This window comes from Tripterygium wilfordii, chromosome 9 (assembly GCF_013401445.1).
Source record: "Tripterygium wilfordii isolate XIE 37 chromosome 9, ASM1340144v1, whole genome shotgun sequence".
NCBI classification, from domain to species: domain Eukaryota; kingdom Viridiplantae; phylum Streptophyta; class Magnoliopsida; order Celastrales; family Celastraceae; genus Tripterygium; species Tripterygium wilfordii.
In genome coordinates this window covers 3137254-3158916 of record NC_052240.1, presented here as the reverse complement: position 1 = coordinate 3158916, position 21663 = coordinate 3137254, and the positions used below count along the sequence as shown (strand labels likewise).

The 21663-nt window shown below is 36.6% G+C and overlaps 5 protein-coding genes across 12 annotated transcripts; 2 read left to right on the top strand and 3 right to left on the bottom strand.

Annotated features, from left to right (window-relative positions):
* Positions 1-178: 178 nt before the first annotated feature.
* LOC120006225 lies at positions 179-2320 on the bottom strand. Its single transcript, XM_038856181.1, has 5 exons — positions 2221-2320; positions 1601-1694; positions 1218-1345; positions 995-1116; positions 179-820 (listed from the first exon to the last, which is right to left on the bottom strand). Exons 2-5 carry the CDS (start codon positions 1683-1685, stop codon positions 532-534), a joined length of 624 nt encoding a protein of 207 aa, XP_038712109.1. The 5' UTR covers positions 1686-1694; positions 2221-2320; the 3' UTR covers positions 179-531.
* A 4825-nt stretch (positions 2321-7145) lies between these two features.
* On the top strand, positions 7146-11011 carry LOC120005546 (dirigent protein 22-like). Of its 5 annotated transcripts, none has more exons than XR_005469828.1 (3): positions 7146-7925; positions 9215-9619; positions 9706-10116. XR_005469828.1 is itself a non-coding variant. In XM_038855235.1 (3 exons), exons 2-3 carry the CDS (start codon positions 10192-10194, stop codon positions 10968-10970), a joined length of 633 nt encoding a protein of 210 aa, XP_038711163.1. In that variant the 5' UTR covers positions 8459-9619; positions 9706-10191; the 3' UTR covers positions 10971-11011. The 5 variants fall into 5 exon arrangements, 3 of the variants coding, with proteins under 3 accessions (XP_038711163.1, XP_038711162.1, XP_038711161.1); XM_038855235.1 differs by lacking the exon at positions 7146-7925 and adding an exon at positions 10360-11011 and having other exon boundaries at positions 8459-9619; positions 9706-10213; XM_038855234.1 differs by lacking the exon at positions 7146-7925 and adding an exon at positions 10360-11011 and having other exon boundaries at positions 8463-9619; positions 9706-10073.
* Positions 8532-9976, top strand: LOC120005906 (protein trichome birefringence-like 37). Its single transcript, XM_038855793.1, has 4 exons — positions 8532-8692; positions 9215-9229; positions 9469-9600; positions 9706-9976. The coding sequence occupies exons 1-4, from the start codon at positions 8532-8534 to the stop codon at positions 9974-9976; spliced, it is 579 nt and encodes a 192-aa protein (XP_038711721.1).
* A 156-nt stretch (positions 11012-11167) lies between the features above and the next one.
* On the bottom strand, positions 11168-13983 carry LOC120005545 (scarecrow-like protein 3). 2 transcript variants are annotated; one of them, XM_038855232.1, is made up of 2 exons: positions 13576-13983; positions 11168-12821 (listed from the first exon to the last, which is right to left on the bottom strand). In XM_038855232.1, exon 2 carries the CDS (start codon positions 12742-12744, stop codon positions 11317-11319), a length of 1428 nt encoding a protein of 475 aa, XP_038711160.1. In that variant the 5' UTR covers positions 12745-12821; positions 13576-13983; the 3' UTR covers positions 11168-11316. The 2 variants fall into 2 exon arrangements, with proteins under 2 accessions (XP_038711160.1, XP_038711159.1); XM_038855231.1 differs by having other exon boundaries at positions 13480-13982.
* Positions 13984-15764: 1781 nt separating this feature from the next.
* LOC120006118 (ubiquitin carboxyl-terminal hydrolase 24-like) lies at positions 15765-21560 on the bottom strand. 3 transcript variants are annotated; one of them, XM_038856015.1, is made up of 7 exons: positions 21185-21560; positions 19659-20330; positions 19282-19487; positions 18277-18524; positions 17846-17991; positions 16999-17175; positions 15765-16296 (listed from the first exon to the last, which is right to left on the bottom strand). In XM_038856015.1, exons 1-7 carry the CDS (start codon positions 21197-21199, stop codon positions 16108-16110), a joined length of 1653 nt encoding a protein of 550 aa, XP_038711943.1. In that variant the 5' UTR covers positions 21200-21560; the 3' UTR covers positions 15765-16107. The 3 variants fall into 3 exon arrangements, with proteins under 3 accessions (XP_038711943.1, XP_038711945.1, XP_038711944.1); XM_038856017.1 differs by having other exon boundaries at positions 19300-19487; positions 21185-21559; XM_038856016.1 differs by having other exon boundaries at positions 19659-20327; positions 21185-21559.
* Between the last annotated feature and the right edge of the window lie 103 nt (positions 21561-21663).

The window sequence follows — 21663 nt, the reverse complement described above, 5'->3', positions numbered from 1 at the left end:
AAACTACATAGAAAAACAGCAACAAGTGAGTGATCGACATCCACATCAAGAACTATGAATATCTGAAGACAAGTTAATTTCAGACAAAAATCAACTTTTAGTTAGCCCATTCATCTCGCATAAGTTTCCCGCGCACCCTGAATATATATAATCAAACAACATAACACTCAGATGTAAGTTTTCCCACAACCATATTTAGATAAATTAATTACCAAAATGTGTGGTAAAGTTACAAAAACGTACATTTCTTTGCTTACCTATATCGTAAGCTCCAACCCTGATAACACGCCTTTAAAAGAAGCTGAAAATGGTAGGGATCTCAATAAATATTTTCAAAGAGTACTTATAAATGAATTACCAGCAGAAAAATAATGGACCCAAACTGAATAACTGTTATTTGTTACAGAAAAGTCCTACGGATAAGGGCAGCAAAGAGTGAGCAGTCAATCTTCAGTACATAGTCATTTTCCACGACAACCCTTATCTAGTCACGCACTCATGTTTGCACACCAAGCATCAGTCTGTTAATAATCATACTTTCAGCTCTGGAGATTCAAGAAGAAGTGACTGAAACTTTGCAACATAATTTTCCAAATGGCTGCAGTTTGAAGTTTGCTCTGGTAAACCAGAAGTGGAGCTGGCCACAGCTCCTTCACTCTGTTGAATTTCTTTTTTCTTCTTAATATCATCATGAAGCAGCTTAAGAGCATCTGCTGTCGAAAGAGAACGGACAGATTTGTTCAAATCCAGGAACTTGTTTCTCATCTCCAGGGTTTCAAACAGCCTCTCTTTCAATTTATCCGGAAGGCAAGCCCACACACTTTATTTGGATAAAGATACCAATTCTAAATATTATCAATACTTTCAAAAAATCAGAAAAAAGAAAATAAAATCTTTGTGGCAGCAAGGTCAACGAATGTGAAGTTTAAACGTAGATACCACAAAAAGTAATCTCATAAATAATCATTCTTTCCATGAGAAGTTATTTTAATACCTTGTGGCCCCTCGAACAAGACCCCAGTTGTAACCAATGGGCACAGATTCCTTAAAACCGATATTAAATCCTTCTTGTGAAGAGGCTTCTTTCCCTGCTAGAACGCCATCACGGTAACCAATCTGAACACCAAAAATCACAATAACAAAGGCTTGTAAACCATCATTCCTCAGCAGAAGAAAGAAAATTTAAGGTGAAAACACACTTTAGATATTTAAATTACCGTATGAAATTGGTCATGCCTCCTTTGCCACTCTCTATCCAAATCAGAAGCTTTATCCAAATCCTCGTCAGAACCACCCCAAAATGAAAAAGATCCATCTTCATCCACACAATCACAATCATTGAAACCTAAAACAGAACTACAAATCAGAAGACTTGCCGCTGGAAATCCCAATTGCAGGGTCTGGCATGAAGAATTTTCAGGTATCCAACTAATGTGAAGGGAAAATGAGCCAATTTCAGAAGGTGATGCTTTCAAGAGAAATCTCAAGTGCACCCTAATTAGATACACACACACACAAAAAAAAAAAAAAAAAAAAAAAACAACACTACAGGAATAACATATCAAGTTACCAAACATATTAGATCAACCACTTTGCTTACCGTTGGAATTTGACAAAGGATTCAATTTTACTTTTGAGACATCCAAAGCTTCAGAGTAAAGCTCCTTAGCGAGTTTACGATCCATCTGCAAATCCTGAAATTACTAGCATGGCTCAGACTAACAACAGGTCATATCAGGACATTTTCAAATTTCAACTGGGAAACCCGATCATCAGCAATGCATATGCCATTATGCATAAACAATTTAACAGCATACACCAAAGCATCCGTAACTTTTCATTGCAAGACTGGATAAAAAAAGTATTCCTAATTTCTGACATCAGTAACTAGCCGAGTAGTCGGTATTCAAGTGAACATGCTTATGTTGTATTCAAGGTGTTTTTTTTGGCTGTTTGTTCTACCATTCAAGTTTGGTCCGTCCTTTGCATAGTTGATATACTTTAATTTTACAAGTTTCTAGGGATTTTGTGTGTATCCGACCAATTCTTCTGCAATCTCAGCTACCGTCCTCCGCCACAAGTGAGAAATTTAATGAGTTTTCCGCCAGGTGAAGAAAATTTGCAAGGGAGGTGAAAGGGTGTTGAAATTAAACACATACGCAACTTATTTACAGTCGAAACAAAAATCAAAATCAATATTAATATTAATATTAATATTACCTGTAAATGTGAAGTTGATAGTTGGAGTGGAGATGAAGTATTCGCAAATCGCTATCGGTGAAAATTTTGAGCTTTGTGGGAAAAGGATTAGGGTCAGTGTCTGGTCTTCGCGTTTCGCAAGGCAGAAAACCAGTTCCTTCCACTCCCATCAATCCAATGAAAGCTGCAATTATTTTCCGCGTTTAGTTTTTTCAGGCCCATTGATCCTGACCGTTGCAGCCCATCTCTCCATTTCATGGGCTCCGCATGGATGATGATAGATAGTTAGATAATAAGAAGTAAGATCTTTCATAATTTCTTTGAGCCCAAATTTAGCCCAATTACTAATGGGTTACCATCATCATTAAGCCCAGCCCAAAAGGGTCTTGCTACCTTGACTCAAAATATCCCTTTTTTTTTTTAAGATTTTAATTCATAATTGATATTGATTAGAGTGATTTTATTTGCACACGAACATTTGTTATTTTTACACCAACAATTTTTTCCATATAAGTTTACACCATTTTTATCTAAGTTTACACCAAATTAATATTGTTAACCTTAAAATACCCTTAATTTAAGTTGTCAATATACAAAATGTTATCTTTACACACAAATCCATAGAAATAGTTAAACCCATACATAAACCCCAGCATCCCCGCGACAAAGAATCAAAAATTGAAGACAGAGGCCTTTTAACCTCAACCCAACAGAAGAACATTTAACTAGTTATTGAGAACCACTTCAGTATACTTGAGATTTTAGTCCATCTCGTTTGCGCTTTACAGATGGTAGCACGAGCCAATAGGAAACTATCAAATGCACTTTGTAAATCAGTTTCCGATCCCAATCTAACATTCTATGTCACAAATAAGGGAGTTCAAAAGTTGGCTAGCAAAACTCAAAGTTGACAATGGTTGATCGTATATTATAGCGACCAATCCTAGCACCAAAAAGAAAAGGGAAAGGAGAATATGAATTCTCAAAGTGACAGTATTTTAGGCTATCCACAGCAGCAACTGAGTATCAAAACTGCACTCCAAATTTGGAGTTCAAATTTTGTCTTTTTATGTAATTGAAGCCTACATCATAATCGGTAAAACACATTGCAAATATATTGTTTGCTATAGTGCAGCTGGACATCCATGGTAAGAACAACCACACCAGTTCTTCTTAAAAGATTCTCTAAAATACAGTAAAATGTGTCCTTTTATAGTTTCAGAGAAGTACAATTCAACAGCACTTCACATCAACTCATTTAAACCATCCTCTATAACTTAAAATATTCATATGGGATAAATATGAAAATGGACCTTGTACTTTGCTCTTTGGTTCAAAAAAACCCTTCAACTTTGTTTTGGATCAAAAAAGCCCTCTTACTTACAAGAATGACAAATGTTAGCCCTTCTATTAAAATCAGCTGATATAGCAGATAAGTGTAATTTTTATTTATTTCTTTATTTCAGACGTGGCATACATGTGGAATTGACCAATGAAATGGTGACACCTGTCATTTAAGTTTAATTAAAAAATAAAAAGAAGGAGAATCATCTCCAGCGATCGGCGACAACACTCCATCCCCATCTCCATCTCCGGCGACAATACTCCATCTCCGGAGAAACCCCATGAGGAACCAAACCCCAAAATCAAATAAAATCAAAAACCCAAGAGATCACACCTAGACCTATTGAGTAGCTTTCCTTTTCCTCAGGTGGCCGAACTACTAGAACTAGTTCCTAACTTCTCGTTTCCCATGGCCTTTTCTTTGGCTAGAATAGCTCTCTTACTCTTTCCCATCTGTCCAGTGTCTCAAATCCATATTTGCTTCTAAACGAGCCCCCATTGTTGGCTTCTCTTTCTCCTCTTCTTCCTGATGCAATTGCATTGTTGCTTATCAAAAAAATCCAGATTTGCTGTTGTTAAAAGATCTCTCAAATCGCTGACCTTGAGGTGATTTTTTTCATGTGAATTTCAAGGGAAGAAGAAGCAAATGGGTAAATTTCTTTTGATTTGCACCGTTACAAGTCCACCAGAGGGAGGATTGGAAGAAGGAGGAGATGAAGATTGATCATTGTTTTTTATTTGATTATTGTTTTTTTATTGATAGCCATGTACCCTTTTACACTTAATTTTCAATTTTCTTCAAATAAATGCCATGTCAGATATTTCATGCCAAATCTGCATTTTTTAACGAATTCTTGACAGAAGGACTAACGTTTATCTTCTTTGTAAACACGAGGGTTTTTTTGATCCAAAACAAAATTGAGGGGCTTTTTTGAACCAAAAGACAAAGTACATGAGACATTTTTCATATTTATCCCTATTCATATTTTCAATCACTTTCAATATCTTTTATGTTAATTTTTACCGATTATATTATACAAGAATAAAGATATTTTTGACAATATTATTTTTTAATTAAAAAATATAGATAAAAATTAATCAATCAATACCCAAATAAGAAATTTATTTGACTGAATTAAAGAATTAATGAACTAATCATCCATCATATATTAAAAAATCATCAATTTCATTAATAATCCATTAAGTTAAAGATAAGATTACGAGAAGATAAAGATGAATATCAATATCAAGTTAAAAGACCATGCTCTTCAATCAAAGATTCATGGCTTTCGACCATATAACTCACAACGAGCAAAGGTTCACGGCCTTCGGCCATAGCAGACAACGGGAAACTATTCATGCCCTTCAATCCCTTCTTCGGTCGCCTCGGCATGTTCAATACCAGGCCCAATGGAGGATGAATAGCAGGTTCGAAGAAGCAGAGAAGAAAACGAGAGTCAAAGGGAGAGAGGAAATGAGCGAGAAAAAGATAAATAAGAAATGATTAAAGAAATTGAAAAGTGATATTTTATTATTAAAAAATGTATACAAGAGCTACAGTGGACCGCTACATCTGGCCGACCACTGTAGCAACTCTAAATTCTAACGCTAGAATACCAGAGCTGATGTGGGGATTTTTTTTTATTTTTTTGGGTTTCATTCTCTAAAATAGAGGAGAGGAGAAGTTTACAAGAGCTGATGGAGTTGCTCTAAGACTGTAGCAAACGGTAAGTTTATTTTAGAATTTTTTATTGGTGTGGGTCCCATAGCAATTAAAGTTTTAACTCTTTTATACTTTGATTTTCTTTCTTTCTATATATTTTACATCATTCTTAGCACACTAGTTACTTCATTTTTTGTTCATATGTTTTTTCAATTTCATGATTTCAACAAATTACATATTAAATAGGGATAAAGCATATAAAAGTATATAATATAATATCACAAATGAAAGAATTTGAAAAATAAAATATATAAAATATTACATCTTCTTGACACAAAAATAAATAAATATTGAATAAAATAAATATTATAATTATTTACGTGATATAAAATTTTAGAGAAATGTTAATGTTAAATCATAAAAAATGATTGCAGAAATGAATATTTAAATGATTAAGCGTATCATTTAGAGGTTCTGTTGTGTGGTGATATTGTTAAAGAAACTGTAAATCTATGAAAATTGTACTTTTACTATAAATTTAGAGTTTTTGTTAAGAGCTTCTGCTGTGGATAACCTTACTCACCAGAAGAACTACTGTATTGAAATCCCTAAAAAAAAAAAAAATACCTCTATGCAGTGACTATTATTTTGCAGTATCCCAATTATTTTCTTCACAATTGAATTGAAACAGTTTTTAGGTTACGTGTAGACTTATAATTTTCCCATTCAACATGTTTATACATTTATTTATTTATTTTTCATTTAAAGACACATTAAGTATTTCATATAGGAATATATATGTAAATAAAAAAATTAATAAAAATGATGTAAAAGTAACAAATCTTGTGCGTAAATAAAATTTGGATTATTATAAGCCGAATAGACGTTCCTCTTTCGACTTTCGCACAGTAGAACTGAAGAGAAGAAGAGCTTCTGTGTTCGCTATGTCTGCTTTTCGTTTTCTTCTTCAAGGTATGGATTCTCTGAATTACGCCTCACTTCGTACATCTCTCAGATCGGCCTCTTTTCATACCTCCAACTCTTCAATAAAAAACAGCAATTGCGAATTCAATGGCATCGATGATGCTGTTAACTGCTTTAATCGGATGGTTCTCATGCACCCTCCACCTTATACACTCGAATTTAATCGATTGTTGGGTTCAATCGTGAAAATGAATCACTAGTCAGCCGTGATTTCACTGGCTAAATCTATAGAGCTGTTTGGTGTCAAGCTTTTAGTATATTGATGAACTGCCTTTGTTGTTTGAGGCGTGTGGATTTTGGGTTTTCTCTTATGGGGAAAATCCTGAAACTTGGTCACCAACCTGATACCGTAACATTCAACACCCTCATGAAGGGATCAAGGATTGTGTTCCGAGGGTAAAGTAGAACATGCTGTCAGATTTTTTAATGAGATGGTGGATAATGGTTATCAAGCCAACACAGTTTGATAAATTGTTTTTGTGAAGTAGGATATACTCACGTCTCAGTCCACTTACTCCACAAAATGGAAAATAGAGGTTGTAAACCAAATGCGGTGACATATAATACAGTCATTGACGGCCTATGCAAGGACATGCAATTTGACAATGCTTTCAATATGTATTTGGAAATGATGGATGAAGGTGTTACACCAAATGTGGTCACTTATAGCTCCTTAATTCAAGGTGCATGCAATTCAGGCCAATGGATGGAGACTACAAGGTTATGGAATGAAATGATTGCAAGGAGTATCACACCAGATGTCATCACTTTCAATATTATCATTGATATGGTTTGTAAAGAAGGGAACATTTTAGAGGCTGAATGTGTATTTGAGAAGATGATTGAAGTCGGGTGGACCCTAATGTGGTCACGTTTAATGCATTGATGGACAGATATTGTCTAGTAGGCCGAATTGATAAGGCATTGAAAGTGTTTGATATGATTGCTAAGAGTGGTTTTTGACTTAATGTTATTAGTTATAATATCTTAATCAATGGATGTTGTAAGAGTAAACGTATAGAGAAAGCAATGGGATTTTTTAGTGATATGAATTCCAAAGGGCTGTCTGCTGACACTGTTACATACAATACCCTTATAAGTGCATTGTGCAAGGTAGGCAAAGTTCAAGCGGCAAAAAATCTTCTTAAGGAGATGTGTGCATGCGGTCATACTCCAGACTTGATAACTTACTCGACTCTATTGGATGGTTTATGCAAGCATGGGTATCTTGATGAGGCATTGGCTTTGTTTAAAGCAATGCAAGGAAGTGGGTTGGAATTGGATATTTTAACTTATAGCACCATCATTGATGGTTTAAGTAAGGGTGGGAAGCTTAATATTGGAAGGAACTTGTTTTCAAGCTTGTGTATCAATGGCCTAAATCTTGATATAAAGACGTATAATATCTTGAACAATGGCCTTTGTAAAGAAGGGCACTTAGGTGAAGCATATGAGCTCATCAGAGAAATGGAAGGTACTGCTAGCTCTCCAGATGGCGGTACTTACAATATAATCATTCGAGGATTATTCCGAAACAACAACACTTCTTTGGCGATGCAGCTTCTTCGAGAAATGGTTGATAAGGGGTTCTCTGGAGATGCATCTACTGCAGAGATGGTTGTGAATTTGTTAACTAATGATGCATATGACAAATCAGTTTCCAAGGAACTTCTTTGGCTACTTTAACTTGATCTTTGATTCATGGATGAGACATATTTCTCAAGTGAGTGGTCAGGTGATTCTTCAGAACTTGTCTAGTTATTGCTCTTCCTTTATGTCTATTTTGCTTCCTTGGATTTCAGTAGCTATTCGTTTCTTTTTGAAATGAATTGTTATGTTTACAAATAACTAATTAATATTCTGATCAAACAGTATTAGCAACTACTAATATTTGTAACAATTTTCTAGCTTCTACCGCTTTTGTTCCCTTTTCACTAAAAACTTATAGAACTCTTTCAATGTTACTATTTATTTTGAAGTTTCTGACTAATGTCCTCCAATCACAGCATTACCTTTAAAATCCTTGTCATGTTAGGAGGCAATGTGCTTTGTTTTTCACTATTCATTGATAGATTGATTTCCTTTTTCTGAGAACTTATATGCAACAGCAAGATATTTTCTGCTACTTATTGTTTAAGTTGAAGCATATTATTTTTTTCTACATGATTTGCTATTTCAAATTATAGGAATCCTTTATATCATTTCCATGCATGGTGAAAGATCGAGTAATGTCTTTCTTTTAATTGGTGCATGTGAATAAACCTTTTAATACAGGGTAAATTGTAATCATATCAGCATCAAGCAACCGAGGAGTGCAATCTTTCCAAGTTGGATAATGCTAATGGAAGTCAATAAATCTATGAGTCTGAAGGTGTTTATAAAAATTCATGAGAGCGGGCTTGCCTTGGTGTTCTCTAATACTATTGCTCTTAGTTTCTTACATGTCTTTGAAGTGATTAGAGCTATTTATGTGGGTAGTTGTCTACTGGGCTTTCGTGGGAGGTTATGAATACTTTCCAGAATGTTTTTTTTTCTTTGTTTTCTTATTTTTAGTGTGAGTATGCTGAAAAGCATCATATAGCTGTGTAGCATTTTGTCCTGCTGATACACATTCTCAGTTTTTCTGACCCTTCAAATCGTCGGTTATGTCTGGAGGCAATGCAGTTTAGAGTTTTTGCTCATTATGTGTTTAATGACAGTGGTTTAACTTATAACTGACAGTGGGATTGATTGTTTGAATTAAAGCTTATTATAGTAGTTTTCTTAAATTTTTGATAGTTCAAACTAGTGGAATCCTTTAAGTTCGAGTAATGTCTCTCTTCTTATTGGTTCGCGTGAGTATACCTTTTCCTTCCTCTTCATTGTGTCATTTGCCTATGCCTTCTCTTTGTTTATTTATCAATATAAGCACTCTTACACTTCATTATTAGCTGCTGATATTGTATTGCAATCCTTCTTTCAATATTTGTATGGGCCATAATTTTTGTGTATCATGGAGTGCTTAATTGGTTTCATATTGTGCAGGACTATTACCTATCTGTAAGTATATTTCATTCAGTTTACTCAGTAGACATACCAGAAAAAATCAGTCGTATTCTGAAGCTTGATTCTCTTCGCAATGGCAATATATGGAAAGATATGGATTTATTGATCTTCAATACTTGGCTTTGGTGGTACTGTAGCAGCCCTAAGAAACCCTAAGAGCTTATAAAACACAGCTTTAATTCTATGATTAGTATTGACATTACGATGATATGATCTATTTTCGGAATGTTTAGATGGGATTATGTAATTGTACAATATGGTGAGAAGGTACTAAAGGACATGGACAGAATGGAAGCATTTCATAAAGCCTTGACTTCATGGGGTAATTGGGTTGATTCAGATGTTGATACAGCTAAACTAAAATAGTCTTTCACGGGATTACAGGTATGTTAATTGTGTTGTGTTCTTCATTGCTTTGTAACTAATTTGAAACAAAACAAAAAAAATATAATTTTTTTGTGTGTGATTAGCGTTGAGGACTGGGATCATCCAGTAGTGAGAAACTGTGCGTTGGATAAGCACCCGGTAAGCAGATCAACGCACCGGGGAGGGCCTCTGCCTGTGTCAAAGGTGATTAAGGAGGTGTTAAGTGGGATTAAGAAACCAGTACATTTGCTTGACATGACAATCTGCCGCAGCATGGTAAAGATGCACTTCCAAGTTCCTACAATGGCTTCCATGGCATGGACTAGCAGACTGCACACTTTGGTGTCTTGCAGGAATTCCAGACACTTGGAATGAGCTTCTCTTTGCTGTTCTTACTGATTAGAAGTGAGAGAGATTGATTCCTTGTTTGTTCAGATGAAATTGTTTGTACAACGATCGAGTACCTTTAATGGTTAAGTATCCTTCTCAATAATATATATTTTTCTATTAGAAAATCATAATTAGAGTAAGATAGCAACTTAGCAGCTGATCTTAGGATCCCTTGGACGATACATAAAGTTTTTGTCAATATGACCCACCAAGATTGGGCAGGTGAGACATGATGATTTCTTCAGAATGCATCAACAAAACCCATTTAACCTTATAAGAAGTTAAACTCATTCACAACTCTATCAACTCTAAAATGTCTTCTATTCTCATTAACACTTTCTTCTCTTTCCATTTTGTGCTTTTTTCAGCACTTTTCGTTGCTGTCAATGGGGTTTTCTCCGAGAAATTGATCGCAACGAAGCGTGAAGAGAAGATGAACCACCTCCATTTCTACTTCCATGACATAACCAGTGGGAAGAACCCAACTGCTGTCAACATTGTCACAGCCCCAGATGGAACCAGAAGTGGCTTTGGAAGTACAGTAATGATTGATGATCCACTAACAGAAGAGCAAGAATCCACTTCAAAGTTTGTAGGGAGAGCTCAAGGGATCTATGCTATGGCTTCACAAAATGATTCTTCATTGCTGATGATGCTGAATTTAGTGTTCATGGAAGGTACGTATAAGGGGAGTAGCCTTAGTGTTCTTGGGAGGAATCCTGTGTTCTTGGATGTGAGGGAAATGCCAATTGTTGGGGGTACTGGGTTGTTTAGATTGGCTCGAGGCTATGCTTTGGCGCATACGGTTTGGTATGATGTGAATACAGGAGATGCCATTGTTGAATACAATGTTTATGTATCACACTACAATACATCAGGCGCAGCCAAGGACAGGCAGGGTATTGCCCCAATTTGTTCTCTGTTTGTTGTTTTATTTGCTATGGTTTCAGTGTTACAATTGAATGGAGGAACCCATTAGTGTATTTGTTAAGTTCAAACAATTATAGACTTGATTGCAAAGGACACAGGCATCCATTGAAGAGTCCAGGCAAAAGAAGAGGCCCATAATATTAATGGTGGGTGTTGGGAGAGGTCTTGTGGGCATTGCCACTCAAATATGTTTGATCATGTCATCTGCTTTTTCTGTTACTAAAAATGAAATCTAAAGCCAACAGAAACTCCAAACCTTTTTGCACAAACACTATGCACTCACAAAGTTAAACTCATGTTTCTTTATACACACTGAGATTGGAGAGGGGGAGAGGAGGGAGGGGGGATGGGGGAAAAACAATTAAGGTAAGCAAATAAAAACAATCCTGATATGGTTAATAGTCTTGATCATACCTCCTAAATCTCCAGGCAGAAATTGAAAAGAGTGGTCTATCTTGCCAGCACATCGCTAAACAACCATTCTCTTCCTTGACATCATATCCATCATAGCGATGGCCCTGCAACATCCTTCTTGCCTCCATAATACCATAGTAGCTGAAAGGCACCCTTCCAAAGCCTGCCAATTCTAGCCTTTGAATCCATTTCTCAAGCTTCTCATGCCTCTCCTTCCTCTCGGCGCCTTCACATGCGATGATATTCTTAATTTCTTGTCCAAAAAGCATCTTCTCAACCTTTTGACGCTCTAATGATGTTCTTGATTCAGTACACTCCAAGCAATCAAACAGTGCGGCATAAAAGTTCAATGCTTCCATGACCCTCTCCATTAAAGTAGACCCATTATGGTTTGACTCCTGCTCAGTTACTACCATCAGTTTTGGTGAAAGGCTCCAAAGCGCACTTAAAAAGCTCCCCGTTTTTGGGGAAGTAGCTAGAGACAGTGCTGAATCTGGACTCGGGCTATACACATGAACCATATCTTTCTCAAGCCACTCTCCCAAGGTCCGATGGCCCATCTGCAAGGCTCTCTGCAACTGATTGGGGTTTGAACTCTTTGATGCCAATGGTGAAGTTTTCCTAAGTACCTCATCTTCATTTGCCAAGAGAGAGTGCAGCCGAAGTACAGAACTGACGGCAAGAGCTTCTCCAGTCTTACGCAAGCTTTCAAGATCAATATTCTCTAGTTTGCCAACTATAGGATTGAATTGGAACGGGATGTCTAATTTTTCAGCTTCTTTTGTCAAGCAAAGAGCCATATTATCTAACACCTCTTTCTGCTCATGAATACCTGTGATTCTCAAATGAGGTGGGCCTTCAGGCCGTGCGCTTAACATCTGAAGCAGATTAAGCCACTGGGCAGGCTCAAATGAATAGAGATCAATAATATGAACCATTTTCTCTCCTTCCATAGCTTCTATGATGGCCTGATTTGTTATCACGTAAGAAATCTTTAAGAAGGGACAAAGCTTAAAGAATAATCTTTGAGCAAGAATTTCTTCAGAGACAGATGATATTTTTGTGGAATTCAAGGCTCTGTGCAGACCTGGCCAACCTTTAAGCATACGGTCTGCAAGAGCCTCGGTGAAGTAAGCAGCTATCCGCTGCACTGTGTCACCATTAGGACAAGCAAGATGAGAGATATGCTCAAGGCCAATATTTGCGTTTTCAATGCTACCAGCAGCCACATGGTTAGCGCATGCGACAAGAAGATGGATCAGACACAAACCCCTTTCTTCAGATTTAAGCTCCTTCAGCCAAGGGTAAGGCGATCCTAATCCAGGGGAGAGAGTCAAATAGGAAAGAAACTGAAGTGGCAACGAAGCTACAGATGATTCTCCCTCCTCTTGAACCATAGCTGCCAACATATAAATTGAACTTGGGCGTGCCGAGATTAGGAATATAAGAATTTTTTGGCTCTACTACCACGAGATCTATGGCAGACCTGTCAAATGGATGATGGTTGTCACAATTTACTTATAGTAAAAGTAATAACAATGTTTCCTGTAACGATACTCATTTCTCAGAAGAAAATAAACTAGGACCAACTAAGCCAAGTAAAGATTTCTATGTTTTTGTTAACAAAGTCAGACTAAGTTTAAAATCTTCTAGCAAATCAAACAAAACATATATGGATTTTAAACTAGCCACAAAGCAGAAAGAATTTAGCAGTAGTAGTTTCATTTGTCTGATAATGCAGAAATTTAAAGAAGTTACCAATGAGTGGCAACTGGAATACAGAGAAGGGAGTTGAAAACAACAGTTATACTTTTAATGCTTTCATATGAGAAACAAAACTCAGCAGAACAAGCTCAGTTCAGCGGAATTCCGATATCCAAATATTCTACTTTTGCCTTTCAAATATTATTTCAGGAACAGAGTATGAAGCATAATCATACACAAACAGATAAATCTTCAATCCAATCGAGATCACAAAGCATACTCAACTGGTATTTTATCAGTTCTCTACTTCCAACTTTCCTCAACAAACAAGACAAAGCGTACAATTATAAACGGAAAATCAAACCACAAAAAAGAAAAACCATCTAGGCAAGGTAAAAAATGACAAAAATCTTGAAGCAGAGACAGAGACAGAGGATTACCAGAGTAAAAACACCTGTTTCTCCCGTGAATCAACAATCATACAAAGCAGCAAAATAAAATTCCTAACTGGGTTTTAAAGTAGACAGAAAACCCACCAAAAACCCCAAGAAAAGCTGCAGGCTTGAGGACCTCAAATCTCCTGATCTCTTCAAAGTGGGTTAGGAGGAGGTGTACAGGGAATGTGGTCTATTGTTTTGTTGCAGAAGTTGGGATTAAAGTTGTTGTCTTGAAGGACTTCTCCATGGCTACGTTGGCGACAAAAGAAGAGGTTGTTTGTGGCACTATATGTCATGTTGTCCTTTGGAGAATTGAGGAATATGGAATTTCTTGAAATACAGTGCCATGATCTCTCTCTCCCAATATTTCTCTCGCAAAGACAAATATGTTGTTTCTTTCTCTCTCTAGAACTGTAGAAGTGGTTTGTTGGCATCCCATCTCTTATTAAGCCTGGGAGCCTCTTTTGTCAATATGTGAAGTGGATTGGAATAATAGGTCTCCCAAAGGCCAAAGCTTGTTATGTGCTCTTTCCAAGCATGCCTTGACAAAACAAAACAAAACACCACCATCCATTGTTTGTTGCTTAGTGGGTGATAGTGGGGATTGCAAGGGAAAGTCTTACAAGTGCCAACAAAACCTCAATTTGTTCTCTTTTGCAAAACCAAAGATCACTCACTTGGGACTTTCTCACATTAGGACAAAGAGACAAAGTGGTAATGAAAAAGTCCAAAAGTAGATAGAAGATTTAACTTTAGGCATGGACTTTTTCAGTCTTGGATGTGATGACTTACAAGTTACAACTTACAACAACAATATTATCATCATCTTAGCCTAATTATCCTTAAACATTTGTCCTTCCATTATCCTATTGTAGATTTGTAGTGCCCTTTTGTGTGGTGGTGATGGTGTTGATAATGGCAAGCATTTCTCTTTGTTGGCTTCTTCAAGGGATGCTCCAATTTAACCTATATTGGTGTACAAAATGCCAAAAGTTTTTATGAGTCATGGTGCACATCTACATATGGTGCTGACAAAATTTGTAATTGTGGTAAATGTCTTCCATGCCCTTTAACACAACAGCCTTTGGTGGATTATTATTATTTTTTATTTATTAGATATTGCTTCAACTGAATCCACATGCACTTCATTATATGATCAAACCAAAGCAAAAGGTGATCAAAGTGGAGCAAGAGCTTGTTGAAGGGGTTGAAAACAAATAATTATTCCAAAACCCTAAGTTAATTAGATGCAATTTTATCAATTTAGTTCCTACTATTATTGGTTTTATGTAAAGTTTTGGTTTTTGGGTGTATGAAACTTGTTAGGATTTCCAAAAGTGGACACCTATAGTTACATGATATGCAAATACATGAGCAATATTACAAATCCTCAATTTATGATCATCTTTTTATCCTTAATCCCACTTGGTATATGGGACGATCATTAATTATAAAAACACATATAAGACCCCTTAACATATAATAATTCACATTAATTGAGGGTAAAATAATGGCCATAAATTGAGGGTCTAAGTATTTTTTTGATTAGGTTCATAGGTTGTGGGTAAAAAAAAGACAACAATTGTCATTTTTGCTTTGAAAGGTAACATCTTGTCTTAAAATTGGGGTATTGGTCTTAACAATGTACTAGTGAGGATGGAGAGACAATTTGTTTGTTTGTGGACAGACATTATCAATGCGTTTTGGTTTGTGTTTTTCCTAAACTTCAAACCCAAAACCCTAATCAAATTGTGTTTGGATTATGTGTCCAAAACAAATTCCAAAGAAGGACCCACAAAGCATACATATATAAATTGAGTCACAAGTTTTATGGGTTCTTCTAACTTTAATTTTACTAGATTAATTAAGAAATGGACATTTAACAAAAAGACAAAAAGAACTGTGAATGAGACAATTAGACAAAGCATGCAATGGCATGGTGTAATCCCAAGTGTGGGGCTCACTCAAGCTGGCTTGGAATTGGAATTGCCATTAAAAACAACACAAAATTAATTTAAAGATGGTTTAGTGGTTAATTTGTGCTTAATTAGTTAATCCCAATCAAATATACACACACAATTAATTAAATCCAATAAACATGTTCATATAGAAGCGCTCAAGTTGGTCACTCAAGTTGATTCTCTTGTAACATAATGTCTAATATATATGGTCTAAAATTTTTGGCTTCATACTACTTTTTTTTATAACTGAGAGACGAAAACCATACCATACAAACTTATCATTTGAACATTCAATATGTACCTAAATTGGAGGCGTCAAGTCCGAGCTCACAGAATCAGAAGTAATAAAAACTATACCATATGAATGACTTCGTAAAGAAATATATGTTAATATAAAGCATTCTCAAGTTACACAGCATCTGTCCTCATCTCATCCCATTTCCATAAAACCACAGTATGTGGCAACTTAGATCTCTAACAGAAAAAGGAAAAAGCTGTAGCTAGTGGTATAGAGAGTAACCCAAAACAGAAGCTCCTTCAAACATTCATCTCAAAGAGTCGTCACAGGGCATTACTGAAGGATGATAGTCAAGTCAAACCTTAACCATAAACCGGAAACACCTTCGCATTTTTCCGGATGTGTTAATTAGAGACAGAACTCTGATACCTTCTACACTTGCTTGTAGAAGAGGACATAAGCCTGGTCATGCAACACCTTACCGGTTCCAACAGCAGAAACAGATGCATCATCAAATCGTAGCCACTGCCCATTAGGATAGCGGGCATCAGTAGTGTAATGGCCCTTTGAGGGCTCTCCGCCATGGTGGGTTATTGTGGCAACAAGTTCATATTTGCGGCCCTATAAAAACAAGGCGTAAAACAAATGATCAGTCAACAGCAGTCACCTGAAATGTAAATTACATCTTTACATGTAGATGAGAAAATTGGAACCTAAAACCAAGAGAAATGAAAAGAGAGAGCCATCCAAACTTTCGATTTGACCATGGCACTCCAAATAAATAGTTAAAATAGGATTACCTCTGTCGGTCTGGATCCAGAAGAATATATGTATCACACTACTGTTTGTTGTAAATCTTTTAAGAAAAAGGTAAATCCAGTACGTATAATTTAAGAATTTCAATGTTGTGCACAAACAATGCGCATTAACTTCCATACAGTTTTCATCTTTTATGGAAAACTAACAGCAACAGTAAAAAAATGTTCGAGGATCTAAATCATAGAATCATTCATATACTTTCGGGTAGCAGGTTTTGAAAGGCACTAAGGCGGTTCCGCAGAACTCTAACCCAGATACAAGGAAGAGCAAAATTTGGATGATTCAACCATCACCTATGATAGAAAATGGCACAAGAAGATGTTGAGAGAAAGATGCAAGTCAAGCCAGGCAAAATGGATCATCCAAAAATAATGAGACTATCATATTTCCAGTATTCACGACCCAAAAGGCAGCACAAGTGAGTACACATAAACTTAGACGCATAAGTTACAATACATCATCAATGAAAGAACTTATAGAAGTTGAGTAAATTGAGAGTGATACCTCAGTAGATGGAGAAACAAGCAGTTCCCGACCCAACATCAACTCAAGAGGAAAGCGAACAGGCTTATGCAACTTGGTGCTCCCTTGGCTTCCATAACTAAAACGCTTCAGGTGCAGGATCATAACTTTTGATAGCTTCTGAATCTTAACAGATTTTCTGGCAGAAACAACACCAGCCTGCAAGCATTTGCATGTCACAAACTCCTACTTCCACAAGTATGAAGCATATATTCTATCTTCAAAATGCGCATAGCAAGAGAAGTTTGGTAGTGTTGCTTTGCTTCCATGTTTTCACATGTTTTATTCTCACAAACAAAATCAATATCCAGAAGCCAAAAAACACTAACAGTAATTCATGGTCCAAGAGCAACAGCAAGCCACGAATAGAACCATTGCGACTAACGCCCACTTTGAGAAAGACTATAATCAACTGGACTTGGAAATTGGAGTAGTTCACAGGCAGTACCCACCCTACTGCACCCGTATAATTCAAGAGAGCAGGAAGCGAAATCAGGTTAATTTGGCACTGATTGTAAGATCTTTCAGACACTCATCTAGAATTTAGTTTTCAAACGAACAATAAAGTGAATTAAGAATAACATGACTTTCTTTTCAATCATTGTGTTAAACACAAAAAGACAACGTAACATTTATGCAGGTTTCAGGAGAGCCTTGGAGAAGAATCCATCCTTGTACTTTGCAGAATTATCTCAAGTAAAAAAGCATGCTTCAACTCATTAGCCATAATATCCAAGCCACTCCACCACTTGTGGAAAATGAGACTGTATACCACAACAAAATGACAGCAAATAAAGATTAAAATAATCAAGTAAAACAATAAGGATACCTTTTCCGTCACTGATGTTCGGTACCCTTCAAGGGTTTCTGGTGCAGAAAATAAATGAAGGGCATCTTCAATAGTACGAACTCCTTCTGGATAAATATCAAGGTGAAGCAAGAGATAGGGTTGGACAGTAGCAGAAGCTTTGTTTCCTGTTTCCACAGAAGAATGGGAATGGAGGGTTATTAATCCTGACCAGACCAAGACATATTGCTGCACTGCAGAACTTCAGAACCTCACCCCTAACACAAGGAACATACATGCACAATACGGAAGTTCATACACAAAACAATTATAACGCAAACTAATTATCCCACCCGGACAAGGGCATGAGATAAATCCATCAAGTCTTGTACAACCAAATCTGAATATGTATAACTAATATAACCAAAACACTGAAGCACTATTAACTGAGCTAATAATAACATTTTGCCCACCTCTTGCCGTCACCACACTTCTCAATTGTCCTCCAAAAATATCGCTCAGCTCAGTTGGAATGAAGCTTTGAGTTCTTGTTACTGCAGACTTGTTCTTTGGGCCAACGGTCTCCCACTCATCATCTTCAGCCAAAGAAACAACAGATGACTTGGACCCCCAAATGCCGGTGGACTGTCCATCAAGCTTAAGCAATTCATCATGCATCTGATCCATTAAAAAACTCAGAAACTCCTGGGCATCTTCCTGCCTATAAAGGATAACAGCATCAGATACTAAGATACCAACAACACAGTGTTAACTCAGCCCAACCCGACCCCAAAAGTTCACATAAAGCAACACCCTGTTGAAAGTAAATTATGTCCTTAAAATTTTCATCCAATATTATTCCTACCATATGTAGACGAATCTTGCTAGTTCATGAAATATAAGTATCGCACATGCCATTAAAAAATAAGTGGGTCTATCTCTTCCCATCCTCATGCATATGCAATAATTTGTAGTAACAACAATCAGAGAACGAGAAGAAATATCTAAGACCTTCAACGGTTTAACTTGAAATAGGCATTAAAATCTTTGCTTATACAGAGGCACGTTGATGGATATTAGTCTTCAATATCATCATCAACAAGAACTCAGAACCACCCCATATCTCACACACATCCACGATGATCTTGTCTATGGAAAAATATAAAATGATACTCATGGACACAGCAGTGATAGGAGAAAAATCCAAGTCCCTTCAAGAGTATAACTGCCAGAAGCTCTCATAAAAAATGTGATTCCGTATGAATCGTATCAGACACATTTAAATATACCCCTGTCCCCATTCTTTTCTTATCATCATTCTGAAAATATTTACCTTGACAAAGATATGAAATCAACCACAAAGATCTTACCATCCTCCCTTATCAGGGAATTACAAATTGCAGAGCAGTTGCTCCAGCCTGAAACTATCTAGAGACCCTAGAGATTTAATATCCAATAATAACAAATAAAAAGCTCATCTTGGGGAAAAAACAAACCTTGGCGTGCCTGACATGCTATTTGGCACATCCGGGGTAAAACTTTTCAGCACAACTTCAAACATAGAGGGGCTAAATGGCCTGCCAGTCTCAAGAATGGCCATATCTTTCTTCTTTAAACTTAAACCACTGGGGACATTAAAGTCAGAGATAAAATCTGCAAATGCTGTTATCGTCGGGTAACCAACCTAAAAATTAGAGTCCAACAAGGCACATGTTAGATATACCAGTTTGTTACATTAAACTTTGCTTACAATAGTCAAATTGGAAATATATTAAATTTCCTCAATAGCAATTCCATGTGCTAGAGATAACAAAATAAATATGTGCCTTGGAATAAATGGATAACAAGAACCAACCTTAGGGATGTTATGAGCTCTAATTTCCTGTAAGAGCTCAACAAAAGGAGTACAGGATAAGAGAGCCTGCAATGTAGCATTAAGAAAGCATAGATTGCCAGAGTTTATTAAGCCATGAGGTAGTAAGCTTCTAACAGCCGCATCAAGCCCATTAGTCTCCTTCCGAATACCTTTGGCCAAAGGTACTCTTGAACCATCCATTGTACCATTGTGATCACTGTCCTCCATCTTTTCACCATCAAGAACGTGAAATTTCGAGCTTTGAGAATGATTAGGTTCACTGCTTTCAATCTGGGAAGGGGACAAAGAATTTGAATCAAACCTGTCACCTATGCCATCAATGAGAGATGTGTGGATGCAACTATCAACATTCCCGTTTAGTTTCAGAGTTTCGAATAATCCAGGTAAGTGATCATTTTCTAAATCTTCAGTACTCACTTTACCATCTTCAAAAAGTGCTTTTGTGGGTTCAAAATCAATAGCCCCATTGGCATGAACCAGCTGCTTCTTTGAATCATAATTCAAATCACTTGAAGATATTTCACTAGCAAAATCTAAGGAACCAAATTGCAGTTCTTTCTTTTCCCGTGGCTTTTCATCATTCCCAGATGACGGCTTTTGCTGCCATGACCTGGTTTCATCTTCAGTGAATGACCCAAATAACAAAACCTGCTGGTGCAAGAGAAAAGCCATGCATTAAAATGCAACAACGAAGTAAAGGAAAAAAACAGACTACAGCTCTCCACTTTATACACTCAACATCTAATTTATCCCAACAAATAATTTTAGCTCTCCAAGATTCAAAGTAAACTCAATGGCACTCTACTAATCCCTAGCATGTTGAATCCACAATAGCTGGCAAGCTCAAACCTATAAAATTTGATAGCCATCCCAGTTCATATGTCACCAATCTATTTTATGTAAAAACCCACAAGAACTAGTGATCTTCACACGCACGCAAACAGCTCAAGTATAAGGATATGCAAAAGGCTTCCAGCTATGTTGTTTAGAAAAATAAAAATAAAAATAGAAAACCAACACCTTGGAGAACCGTACACATTCTTCCATCCACCGGCAGCCTAGCTCGCAAGAAACACACTCAATTTCAAATTTATGTAAACCTAACAGAGGTACCAATTTAACAGTCTAATCAACAACCACACCAAAAAAATATGAATTGTTGAGTATTAACTTCAGAATCACAAATTGACAATAAAAAATCAACAAAATTATGCAACTGCCCAATCTTCTTTCATCCACAAAACTCGTACAGCATTCACCCGAAAATAAATTATCAATCAAAACCAATAATTCAGAAATTAACGCAAGCTCAGCTGAATAAAGTTTCAGGCATCAAGACCGCCAATCAAAAAGAGAGGGAAAAAAAAAACATCAACCAAAAACCATAATAACTCACTAACCCCAAACCAGAAATTTTTCTGAGAAAAACAACCATCTAGCGGACCAATAACCAAAAGGCATTCAAACCAGGATAATTAAGCCAAAAAATTTGAATAGAAAATCACCTTAGGATTACTCATGTTGCTTCGCTCGCAAACCCGAATAATTAAATATCAAATTCTTATGATAGCTATGAGAGATACAATTAGCAGAAACAGCAGGAGGAGGAGAAGGTATAGTGAAAAATAAATCGAGATTTAGGGCTTGAGACCACCATGAAGAAGGATACTGTAAAATTGAAGACGACATGAAATAGAGAAATGCTGCAAAAGGGTCGCAGAGAGAGAGCATTTAACGACCGAACCCTCTCTTGTTTCCAAATCGCTACCAGAACGGAGCATAGATGAGAGCAACTCAGATGACTAGTTTTAGGTATGTTTTTGTTCGGTGTTAGAGGACTAGGGTTTTTGTCATGAAAAAACGCAGAAAGCGAGAGAGATGACGCAGAGTACATATGTCGTTTTATAGGTTTAGGGTTGTCGTTTAGTCGCCCCATCTGTTCATTAATTCGCAACAGTAAAAGGGAAAAAGTGAATCCATCTGT